This window comes from Naumovozyma dairenensis, chromosome 8 (assembly GCF_000227115.2).
Source record: "Naumovozyma dairenensis CBS 421 chromosome 8, complete genome".
In the NCBI taxonomy this organism is placed as follows: Eukaryota; Fungi; Ascomycota; class Saccharomycetes; order Saccharomycetales; family Saccharomycetaceae; genus Naumovozyma; species Naumovozyma dairenensis.
This window is the reverse complement of record NC_016486.1, coordinates 36,490-49,308: the sequence shown is the minus strand read 5'-3', so window position 1 is coordinate 49,308 and position 12,819 is coordinate 36,490. Positions and strand designations below refer to the sequence as shown.

The window sequence follows — 12,819 nt, the reverse complement described above, 5'->3', positions numbered from 1 at the left end:
TTTTTGCCAAGCAAGTTTGCTTAGTTACTGTATTATAATAGAAAGCGACTCATTTGTGTATTGCCGAGAAATTAAATTCGATTGAAAAAACCTCTATTATATATATATAACTCGCAAATTGAAGTAGATCATCAAAACCCAGGAGAAGTAGAAGAAGAAAGTGCTTCACTCGGACACAAGTACATTAGCACAACCAGAGATGCCACTATTTGATACAGTGAAAAATTTTGTTCAAACGCCTACTGAATCTAAAGTGAAACAAGCTACAGATGACAACGAAACTACAGGTGCTACAGGTACTTTGATGAATGAAATATCTGTCCTAACATATAGTCCCAAGACTTTAAAAGATATCATTCAAGTCATTAAGAAAAGATTATCATCTGCTACATCTTCTAATAAGAAATTGAGCCATAAGACCTCTGTTTATATTATTAAGACATTGACTCTAATATCTTACTTGATTAACAATGGATCAAATGAATTTATTGAATGGTTAAGATTGAATTTTTATCTAGTTGAAAACATTACTAAGAAATGCAATTTCCAACTTCAAGATAACAGTGCTGATAGTAAAATGATTGGACAAATCAAAGTTATAGCAGAGGATATGACTAACTTAATTAATAATGAAAACTTATTAGAACAACGAAGGAAGGATGTCATTCAATTTAGATCAAGTATTTCTTCTCCAGGAAGAAAGTCTACTGATAATAGTCATTTGAGAAACTCATTTACTAAATCAGATGTAATGATGGTAAATAGATCAAGTTCAAACTCAGAAAGATACTTTATACGAAGAGATAACAACGATAATGGTAATGGTAATACATCTTCAATTGCATATAGACAAAGTAGTAGTGGTAACTCGAATAGTATAGATTTAAAAAGAAGACCATTAAAAAATACCAGTGATTTTTTAAGAACTTCATCTTCTAGGTTTAGATTGGATCCATTAGAAGAAGAAGAATCCAACTTGGTGGATACTTCTATTGATAATACTAATGACACTTATATTTCTGAGGATAATTCATACAGTCATTATTTGAATGAAACATCAAATACTTTATTAGAAACAGATAATATGGACAATTCGAAAAAAAAGTTTTCTTTAACTAATCCCTTCCGCTAAGGGTAAAATCACATGAGCCCAAAAAACTGAAGATTGTATTAATGTAATAACATTTTAATTGTATTGTTTCCCCAATCGACGAGTTAAATCAAAAACTGATAGATAATGCTACGCGGATTTAAATGACACAGTAAATTGCATTTATATTGACCCGGATTTCGATAGATCCATAGTGTTTTATGTGCGCCTGTAATGGACTTAGTTGTTATTGAAGAACCACGATGAAGTTGCTTTATTTTCCATTGTAAACATATACCCACATATATAGAATGCTACAAAGATAGAAACGACAAACTCCGAGTGAATAATGAAAGCAGGACAACGAAACGAGATTCTTTTAGTACTAGAATCGATTTAATCCCTGTTAATCAAGAAATCATATGCAATACATTTACGCCCGTAGTTTGAATTAACTTGAGAGTGCCAACAATAGGGCCGAGTGCTCCACTACGATCACACAATTCTTTATAAATCGTTTGGTACAACATTCAGCTGTAAAAAAATAAACGTAACTAAAGATGTATAGACTACATAGATAATCACAGCTTAATAATACCTTCTTGGAACAAGTTCACGTTGTTAAACAAAAAGTCCTGTCGATACAGTAGACTTCTCAAGAGAAACAGCAAAACTGCTTTTCACCATTCCATTAACCATCATTATCTTCATACTTTCCAACCCCTGATATATAATTACAGTATCAGAAGCACGCGAGAGTAGACACAAATATATATAACAATAAGTAGGATCGCTACGTTAAATTATAATGTGCTATATGGCGTTCAATACACGATTGAATATCTGTAAACTACTATAAAGGTATACTTTAATGCGAAGATGCGCGAAACAATGTTTTTTTAGAAGTCTTGAATGGTAGCTGCGGAACCATTTGGAATCCCATGATTGTATGATTCGGAGAGTCTACTACAATTTATATCTCTTAAGAGTTGTCAAAATTTAGATATACCTCGGTATTTAACTGTATTTTTGAACTGTATTCTGGTTTAGGTGAAATTCTATTGTTGTTTGGTCCTCCCAACGAGTAACTGTTTCAATTTCAATACATGATTATATTAATTGTTTAATTTTTTTCTATTACACTTTTGGTCTTTCCTCCAGTAAATATCTCACCTTTTACAAAATAGAATATGATATAATAGAAGGTTAATTGTTTATTGTCTGTAATATTACCAACCAATGAACTGGCTATAATTGTGTAATATTTCCCTACAATTATTCATGACTTTGCTTCAAATATGTTGTGGCATGTATTTAGGGATGGGGGGGGGGGCTGACCGTTGCCTTTACACTACGTACCCTGAGTTTGCCCTGCCGGAGTTTGATTTAGGGTTACCCACGGTCCGCAATGAGCAGACATGGGAGGGGTAGGAAATATTCTCTACCCCCCCCCCCTCCAAAATAGGCCTACCCCCACCAGTTTTCAACACCCTGATAAAATATCTACCTCCTACCCCTCCCCAAATAAAAATTTTGACCCCCCATCCCCAACCCCATTTGTACAATGTTGAATATATATTAATATGGTCTCTCTTTTACTTTAATTACTAGTCATCAAAAAAAAAATATTTTGGTTATTTATCTGTACCCCAATTTTACCCCCCAAATTTTCGGTTTTGCCCCTAGCTGGACCCCAAGTGGAAACCTTCTAGTCCGGCGTCTACACCCGAAAGTTTTTAATCCAACCTGACTTCTCTACCCAACTCCTCCCATGTCTGGCAATGAGGGGAAAAAGAAAAAAGAAAAAATGGCGGGGCGATGCATGGTGTCTGGGTGCAGCCTACACTATACCCTCTGACTTTTCTTTTTCCCCACAGTTATATAAAATTACGTATTTATAATAACAATGGAAATGTCACATTTACATAATACAATCAAAGTTTTTTCAGTGTATATAAATTTCCACATTTAAGTTTTACTTTTGAATTTGAAGCTTTCTCTTTTATTCTATTGTCAACAATTTTCAAAAATAAGAAAAGCAATCAGGTATTATACAATACAATAAAAGCTCTATCATCACAAAGTTAAACCATTAGAACAACATGCAAATCTTTGTCAAGACTTTAACTGGTAAAACCATTACTCTAGAAGTAGAATCTTCAGACACTATCGATAACGTCAAGTCCAAAATCCAGGACAAAGAAGGTATCCCACCTGATCAACAGAGATTAATCTTTGCAGGTAAACAATTAGAAGATGGTAGAACATTGTCTGATTATAATATTCAAAAAGAATCAACTTTGCATTTAGTGTTAAGACTAAGGGGTGGTGTGTGAAATTTAGGCGCTGCCTGGATGTTACTATCGTCTTTGAATCTGTGTAATTATGTAAAGAGTATATACACGAACAATTTAAAGTAAATTACGTATGTTCAATTACAATATTCTATTCCTCTATAAATGACTATCTGTCTCTGAGTCAATCGGGACAATTTGAAGTTTTTATATTATTGCTTTTAGCTGTTTTTGGCGGGGGGTAGGCTATAGTTTTAATTATAAGCCGATATTCTTAAGCTCATTCACGATTCTGGATGTTTCATCAAGTTCAGATATGCGGCGTAGCGATTCTTCAATAGTGGGTCTTAACTCAACAAACTTACTCATCAGAACTCCTCCAAACTTAATTAATTTCAATTTAACATTTTCAATCGTTTCTCTTTCACTATTATATTTAATTAGTTTATTCCATAATTTCGACAACCTTTGTTTTAAAACTTCATCAAGTACTTCATTGCTGTTGTAGTTTGTTAGTTTGATACCTAATTCACTGCCTGCTATTTGAGTTCTCCACGTGTAAATTATGGTTTCATTTTCAAATAATGATATAGTATTATCTACAACAAAATCCAAAAGCTCAACTGAGTATAATGATGCATCTTCATTCTTAGTTAGTACTTCACATATATCCGCACAGGAATGAAGTAACTTTATGACGTATTCTTCCTTTTCAATATTAGACTTCGAAGACTTTTTACTGACATCAGAATCAGTCTTTATTCTCTTATTTGAAGATTCCACATCATTATTTTCATTTCCTTTCATCTCATCATTCATACCTTGTTTCTCTTGTATGATGTTTAAAATATGATGTGAACGAGAAAGCAATATAATAATCAAGTCTTTTTCCGGGAAGATCTTTAATAGATTTGCATATGAAAGAATTACTTTTTTAACATATGAATCATTATTCCTAGAAACTTCAGTATTACATGTCTTCAAAATGGATTGTTTCAAGTCATTATTATTTTTCACAAACTCGTCAAATTTACCTGTTATTGACACTAATGCATCAACAATCAAGTCTTTCCCATCCCATGATCTTCCAATTAATGATTTATTAAGAATTTCAAATAATTTCAAAATCTGTTCTTCTGGAACGTTCCCATCAATAATATGACATAAGGTAGAGACAGATTTAGCGCATGATCTTCTAATCCCAAAATCATTCGACACAATATTAGCAGACACCAAATTTAATATTTCATTCAGATATAGTTTAATTGCTCCTGCACCAGATGTCGATGCTTCTGTCCATATTTTAGAATAGAGAGTTCTAGTTTTTTCTTCAACATCGCTTGATCCAATAAATATCAAGGGGATAAAAATGTCCCCCAAATTTTCAAAAGATGCAGGTGCTTGATTCAAAATAGCTTCTAATGTTACTCCAACAACGTTCTTCGAAGAAGCATTATTAACATTAAAATATCTTTCAACTATCAGTTTTGCGTACTTCACTGCTTTATCTACTCCGGTAATATTATATATACGTCCTATAGTTACTGCAAATGCCATATTCACAGATTCATTCCTGTCATCTAACATGCTCATGCAGACTTTCAACATTTTACCGGTATATGATTTCAAATCCAAACCATATCTTTTCACCAGCAAAATCATAACTTGAGAAGCTGCAATTTTGGAAGGCAACCCCACTGATTTTTTCACAGCTTTAATACTGTAATTTATGTGTTCCTCCATTGTCGAATCATCAGATTTTGATATTAATTTATCAATCGTTTCAAACAAAGGAGAAGCGATAACACCTTTCTGTCTATGGATATCAATGGTTTCTGCATCTATATTATAATTTTTAGCATTTAATGTCAAATAATTAATTACTTGAGGTTCAATGGATGAGAATAATAAAGTAAAATCATAAACTAGCTCAGGTGCATACGGTTTAATTGCTGTACCAGTATTTTTCACTAAATCAATTAAAGTCGTCAAGGAAAATTTTCTAACTTCTTCGGCATCACTATTAAGGCCCTTTGTACCTAATAAAAAGGGTAAAATCATATCTAGAATTTGTTTTGATTTATCTGGTTTAACACCGTTACTGATATCAATTGATCTTGCTAATATCTTGGATAATACAGTTGTAAATTTCGTACCTGCTTCTCTAACACTTTCTTTTATATCATCCATTACTCTAAATCCCATAGTCCAAATATCTAAAATCTGATCATTAAATTTTTCTTGTGGTTGAGTTTGAATTAATTGTAGCAAGGCATTTGTACTTGCTTCACGAACTCTCCATTCTTTATTAGACATACTAGTTAATAATTCCTTCAAAATATCATCAAAATATTTTGAGATAACTGCTGATGAGTTTGAAATTAAAGAGTTCCATATATCATTCATTGAACGCGACACAATTGAGTAAGGATCAAATCTATATCTAAATAATTTTGGAATTAAAACTCTAGCAGTAGATTGATCTTCTAATAACATTTGTTCTAATGATGATTTTGATATGATGGCGCCTATCCCAAATGCTATACCTTTCCTTGAAGACCATAGGCTAGAACTTTTGGCCAAAGACATGAATTTATAAACAAGAGATGGATCACCAACTTCTGAAGCTAAATTCAATATATCTTTATAAGTACTCACTGATCCATCTCCAGTATTCATCATACCAGGCTCAAATAACGTTGTTTCTTCAGAGAGTGAGCCGGATGTCATTTGGGTAGTGGCTGCTGAAGTGGAATCTGTGAATGATCTTAAAAGACCCTTGATCATAGTTTCCTTCAAATCTGCGTTACCAATCTCATACACTAAACTTAAACCTCTTGCTGCAGATTCTTGAAGGAATTCATCACGGTCAGCTAAAAATTTCATAAATCTTAAATGGATTTGAGATGATTGAGAAATCACTTTTGGATGATGACCTAAATATTGAAGTATTGATAAAAGCCAAATACAACTTGCCTTTCTTAAACTTGGTTTTGTGGAGTCACATGATTTTAATACTTTATCAAGAATGGTGTCTAAATGTTGATCATTGAATGTTGTTTGAAGGGAACTTATTGATGGATTTATGTCGAGCAAATCTAATTGTTTAAGTAAGAATTTAGAATTCCAACCACCGGCCAGGATAGACATTACTTCACCCGTGGTGAAAAGAAATTCAACTTGTTTCGAAGTGTAAGTATCGAACAATTTTTCATAAAAAATTTCAGATTTCAAATTTTCATCAAATTCATTGGAATATAATGATAGATAACCCCATGTTGCGATAGCAATTTCATCATTAATTAATTTATCTCTTATATTTTGTGTGATTGATACTACAATTGATATTCTGTCAATTTCATCTAAAATGGATAATAATCCGTATTTAAGAACTTGAGATATCAGTTTCAAGATTGTTTTCCTTGGAGAACCTGTTGTTGTAGAATTCAATGATGATATAAGACGATCGATTAACGATTTGATTAAAGGCTTATTGTTTTGAATAAACAGAGAATTCATATCTCTTAGATACAACCTTGGAATGATATAAGAGGAAACATATAAAACTGGTAATTGTGATACTAAGTTAGTTGTATCAGTTGGGATATTGGATATTTTACTTAAAAGTTGTGAGGTCGAGACATCATCAAAAGAGCCACTTGAAGTAATAATCGCAAGGACATTAGCACATATTTCTAAGTCTTTATCCGTATTAGTTTGAATTCCTTCTAAATAATGGAATAAATCGGGAACTAATGATTGAATGCTTTGTAATATTGTGACATTCGATAATTTTAAGATGGTTAGTAATGTGTCACCAAAGATGACATCTGGTTTATTTGAGATTGCAATAATTTTACCATTACCATCCTTTATTATGAATTCGGCACAAAGTAATTTCAAAAAATCATGGAACCATTGATCACTATTGAATTGGGAAATCAATTTGTTCACTGCGAGGGATACATTATCATCTAATTCAATTGATTTTTCAATTCTTATGGACCAATCTTCATCTTGTGTGACAATAATTTTTGCTTGTTCTAGTTTTTGTATAGCTTGTGATATTAGGGCCTGTTTACTGAATCTAACTGCAGTATTGAGACAGTTTCTTATGGTAGGTGTGGTTGAGGAAAAGTTGTTGTTGTTGTTTTGGATCGAAGCAATTTCTGATAATATTAAATCTATAAAATCTTTAAAATTGGGGAAAATTGTTTGTATATTAGTATCTGTACCTAATTTATCAATAGTTTTAATTATCTTGCCGCCATCTTTATCGGGGTCAGAGTCAGAGTCAGAGTCAGAATCCGTTTGACGGATTGAAGCTTGTTCAATTCTAAACCAATATGGATGTAGTCCTTTAAAGGATTGTTCGATGATATCGAACTTATTATATGGAGAAGTACCAAAAATATTAAATAATCTTGCTTCTTGATCATCAAATGGGAAAGTTGCATTAATAAATTTTATTAAGATGAATCTAACTGACATTATTGAATCAACATTTTCTTTCGATTCTTGTTGTGATGATTTTGAAGGATCATTTTCAAGTTTATCATCATTTTGTAAATATGTTCTTGCTAATTTTTTCAATTTTTCCTTTGATGATGGTGGTAATTTATAAAGATAATGAGATAATGATAATAACGCTTCTTGAATACTTGATCTAAATTCCGATAAATCACCAATTAATGAATCGAAAAGAAATTCAATGAATGAGAAATCTGAAATTAATTGTAAATTTTTCTTTAAGATGTCACCTAATGTTTCGTATTGTAATCTTCTTTGTTCCAATGTTGTACTGAACACTGGAGTTGATGAATTCAATTGTAATCTTGGCCATCCTTCTGCATGTAAATTATTTCTAATTAATGATGCAATGTTGATATTCAATGTAAAATCTTCACTTGTGTTCTCAGCAGCATCTTGTTCTTGAACAATTAAATTCATGTGGTTATACTTGGTGACATGACGAATAAAATTTAAACATAATGATCTTAATTTAAAATGAGAAGAGTTTAAACCAATGGAACAAATTTTTGAAACGTTTTTATGATTTGAAGTGGCCACTATACTTGAATTTAAAATAATTAAAATTTTTTCTTGTAAGAAATGATTTACAGGTGGTATACCATTTGATTTATCACCTGTATATAAATCAATTAAATATTGAATGAAATCTATATCTTCATGTGGTATTTGTAATCTTTTACTGAATTGTATTGCTGCTTCTGATAAGGATGATGATGATTGATCTGTGGATACCACGGATATGAATTTGATTAACACTTGATCATTTGATACAAATCCATTTGTTACGAATTTGAAAATCCCCCATTTAAATTTTAATAATTGATCTTTATTGAAAGTGATCCCAGCACTATAAGTGAAAAATGAAACATCATCTTTGGATAAACCTGGACATGTATAACCTCTTGGAATAATTGTTGGGGTTTGAGGATCTGGTTTTGCTGGAATTAAGAAAAAAAATTTAGTAAAATAATTTAGTAAGAATTGGAAATCATTTGAATCAGGTAAATGTAAGAATGTTATGGTATCTTGTTCTTGTGGAGTCCCCTTTAAAGGTGGGTTCCATGATAATAATAATTTACATAATATATGGAAAGTTCTTGCCTTTGCTGAAATTGAAGAAAGTTTGGAAATTCCATTCATTACTTGTGGTACTAAATCATGTTTTTCCTCGTTAGATAATCTATCAATTCCCTTTGATATTAATAATAGACTGTACAGTATGACTTGATTTGATTCTTGATTTTCAGATTGCAATTGAGATTGAGATTGGGAATGTACTTGATTTAATAATTTTGATATAGGTAATTTAATATCAGTTGAAGTGTTTAATCTTGATAATATATTTTTCAATGAATTAAAGACTGCCTTTCTTACTGAATCATGAATGGAATTTAATTTTAATAATAATGGAGCTAAGAATATATCCAAATTTTGTTGATATTTGATTGAATTATCTGCGAATGCTAATTTCAACTCTACTTTTTCAATTAGTTCCAATTCCTTTTGTTCTGACAGAGCAGTTTTTGTTGGGCCAGGTGAACTCATATCTTTTTTTAACTGTTATTTATTTGAATGTAATGGCTATGAGTGTAAGGTTAAGCTAATATCTTTATTATTTATGGTTTTGGATATATTTGTTTATTCTCTTTTGTTGTAGAATAAAGGTGTCATATTTACTTTTAAGATTGGGTGGCGATTTCCCATATTATATCTGGTATAATCTTAAGATTCGAGCTGAGCGGCAAAAATTTCCCGCCCCAGTTTATGCCATTTGTAGAAGTGGGACTTCAAATTGTAAAGGGAAAGGGAAAGGGAAAGGGAAAGGGAAAGGGAAAGGGAAAGGGAATTGGAAACGGAGTTTGAAATAACTATAAGGACAACTATCAAACGATGAATGAATAGATAGTCTACTATAGAGGAAGACTCTCCAATTCTGTGGATGTTGAACGGGTGTATAGATCTACACAGAGGCTTTTGTATGGTTATCGTCCACCTTAATATGTATATATATACCACACTGCTCTTTGCTAATGCGGAGATTCTAATAAACGTTTTGAACTTAGATTCCAGACATATGAAAGTACTCTCTTGATAAACAAACAGGGCCTTTAGATTATATATAAGTCACAGTGACGCTTGTTATATTATAGTGAGTTATACCAATAATTATAATTGACAGTTTCCGTTCCCTTCCCCTTCGCTTTGCTGCACGTGACCGGAGCCCCCGAACACATACTCTGTCCCTCCCCCCCCCGCGGCCCCAGATCGTGGAGGAAATCCGAGGTCTCGGACCTTCACTATACAGATATAATTATATAATAATATTATATATGCCACTCTCTCGTTATAATAAGCGCGGGGGCTATACACTGTTCTTATTGGTTGTCTTGCTTTAAACCCTTCAAAAAAGGTTGTTGCTGTATAATGATAACACTTTAACACTCACATGAATCTCATTTTATTACATTCGGTATCTCCAATAAAAGGAATATACAGATTAAAAATATAAAGAATATATACAGAGGATATAAAGAATATATTTTTCACTGTACCAAGAAATATAGAATCCATAACTTAATACTATCATTCGGAAAGTATTCCCCTGTCGCTAAAAGAACTGCATATATATGATCATGAATAATATCATACTAAAAAGATCCCAACTATTATTCAATAGTTTAAACAGCATAACAAGAACCGCCCAATTCCAAAGGTCATTAGCAACCGCCGCGGCAGCCACAGAATCATCATCATCATCATCATCTCCACGTTTGAAAACTTTTAAAATTTATAGATGGAATCCAGATAAACCAGTTGAAAAACCACATCTACAATCATTCCAAATAGATTTAAACAACTGTGGTCCCATGGTTCTTGATGCCCTTTTGAAAATTAAAGACGAACAAGATTCATCTTTAACTTTTAGAAGATCATGTAGAGAAGGTATCTGTGGTTCATGCGCCATGAATATAGGTGGTAGAAATACTTTAGCATGTCTTTGTAAAATTGATCAAAATGAATCAAAAGATTTGAAAATTTATCCATTACCTCACATGTACGTCGTTAAGGATTTAGTCCCTGATTTAACCAATTTTTATCAACAATATAAATCTATTCAACCTTATTTACAAAGATCAGAATTCCCAAAGGATGGTAAAGAAGTGTTACAATCCATTGAAGATCGTAAGAAATTGGACGGATTGTATGAATGTATCCTTTGTGCCTGTTGTTCCACCTCGTGCCCTTCATATTGGTGGAATCAAGAAGAATATTTGGGTCCCGCAGTGTTGATGCAAGCTTATCGTTGGTTGATCGACTCAAGAGATCAAGCTACAAAGGCTAGAAAGACAATGTTGGAAAATTCAATGTCATTGTATAGATGTCATACTATTATGAATTGTACTAAGACTTGTCCAAAGGGGTTGAATCCTGGTTTTGCTATCGCTAAGATTAAGAAAAGTTTGGCTATGATGTGATGATCTTAATGTAAATGATTTCATTTTATGCGATGGAAAAAAAGAAAACAAACAAACAAACAAAAGTGTTACAAAAAAAGTATCTTTCTGGAAAAGAAAACCTTATAATTAATTTTTTTATTTGAAGATGTGTCAAACACAGTTCTCTTCAAAATCAAAAAGAAGTTATTTTATTTATTGACGTACATATATATTTATTAAACTTATTTATTGAACTTATTTATTTATTATCTATTTTTTTTATAAACATACAAAATTAGATATATATTCTTTTTTATTAGGACTTCATTTTGCTTCTCAAGTACTTTACGTACTAAAACTTAAATAATCATTGTATTTGCTACACGTAACCATTTAATAATCCACGTATTTACTTACTCAAAAGGCGTTGCGCCTTTATATGTACATATACTTGAAATTGAAAAATATGGGAAACAGAAGACATAAAGAAATACATATGTACGTAGAAAAGAAAGCTGAAATAACAATACATCTCCAGGGCCAACCAAAGATATAAACCACACCCCATCAATTGTTTACTTCAACGCATTTTCTCTTACAATCACAAAGAATCATGACAGCTGCTTCATTTGTTACCGTCAGAGGACAAATCATTTCATTGGAATCACAAACAGAATCTTCATTATCTCGTTATTCTACATTTGCACAAACTACAAGTTCACAAGCAAATGGCGATGAAAAGGCATTAGATGAACAAATTGAAAAAAAATTATACAAGAGGCAAGAAATTATTGATTCACTAGATAAAATCGTTCAGAAAAATCCAAATATCTCATCCTCTAAATTATCACAATTACAACGTCATAAGGAAATATTGCAAGATCATTGGAAAAATTTCCGTAATATTAGATCATCCATTCAACAAGAACGTAACAGATTGAACCTATTGTTTAGTGTCAAGACAGATATAGCTCAACATAACAATAAAACGAACGATCCTGCAACGAATGAAAATGAATATATTCAAAATGAATCCAGAAGAATTGATCAATCAAATAATGTCTTGGATAGATTAATATCACAAGCTTTTGAAACGAGAGATCAATTCCAAAACCAATCAGTTCTTTTACATAATGCAAATAATAGAATCTTACAAACTTTACAAAGAATCCCTGGTTTGAATCATGTTATTGCCAAAATAAATACAAGAAGGAAAAAAAATGCATTTATATTGGCCACTGTGACTACTTTATGTATCTTATTCCTATTCTTCACGTGGTAGGATAGCATTCCTCTGCCCCTCATCGTTGTTCCTATATTTTTCTTAATATTTACAACTGTATATTATAGTATAATAGTGAAAGAAAAGCGCTAAATATGAGAGTTAAGTACTTCTTCGAAAAAATATAAAAATAGAGTTCGCATCACCTCATAATTTATAGTCCTTTTAGAGTATAGTTACTCT

The 12,819-nt window shown here is 31.8% G+C and overlaps 5 protein-coding genes across 5 annotated transcripts; 4 read left to right on the top strand and 1 right to left on the bottom strand.

The window, feature by feature from the left end:
- Positions 1 to 199: 199 nt before the first annotated feature.
- Positions 200 to 1,132, top strand: ENT4 (Ent4p; the record flags this gene model as incomplete). The annotated part of the gene is made up of 1 exon (XM_003671397.1): positions 200 to 1,132. The coding sequence occupies one exon, from the start codon at positions 200 to 202 to the stop codon at positions 1,130 to 1,132; it is 933 nt and encodes a 310-aa protein (XP_003671445.1).
- A 2,060-nt stretch (positions 1,133 to 3,192) lies between these two features.
- Positions 3,193 to 3,426, top strand: NDAI0H00270 (ubiquitin family protein; the record flags this gene model as incomplete). The annotated part of the gene is made up of 1 exon (XM_003671396.1): positions 3,193 to 3,426. One exon carries the CDS (start codon positions 3,193 to 3,195, stop codon positions 3,424 to 3,426), a length of 234 nt encoding a protein of 77 aa, XP_003671444.1.
- Positions 3,427 to 3,642: 216 nt separating this feature from the next.
- ECM29 (Ecm29p) lies at positions 3,643 to 9,462 on the bottom strand (the record flags this gene model as incomplete). The annotated part of the gene is made up of 1 exon (XM_003671395.1): positions 3,643 to 9,462. One exon carries the CDS (start codon positions 9,460 to 9,462, stop codon positions 3,643 to 3,645), a length of 5,820 nt encoding a protein of 1,939 aa, XP_003671443.1.
- A 1,082-nt stretch (positions 9,463 to 10,544) lies between these two features.
- NDAI0H00250 (succinate dehydrogenase iron-sulfur subunit) lies at positions 10,545 to 11,393 on the top strand (the record flags this gene model as incomplete). Its single annotated transcript, XM_003671394.1, has 1 exon — positions 10,545 to 11,393. One exon carries the CDS (start codon positions 10,545 to 10,547, stop codon positions 11,391 to 11,393), a length of 849 nt encoding a protein of 282 aa, XP_003671442.1.
- A 574-nt stretch (positions 11,394 to 11,967) lies between these two features.
- On the top strand, positions 11,968 to 12,636 carry GOS1 (Gos1p; the record flags this gene model as incomplete). Its single annotated transcript, XM_003671393.1, has 1 exon — positions 11,968 to 12,636. One exon carries the CDS (start codon positions 11,968 to 11,970, stop codon positions 12,634 to 12,636), a length of 669 nt encoding a protein of 222 aa, XP_003671441.1.
- Between the last annotated feature and the right edge of the window lie 183 nt (positions 12,637 to 12,819).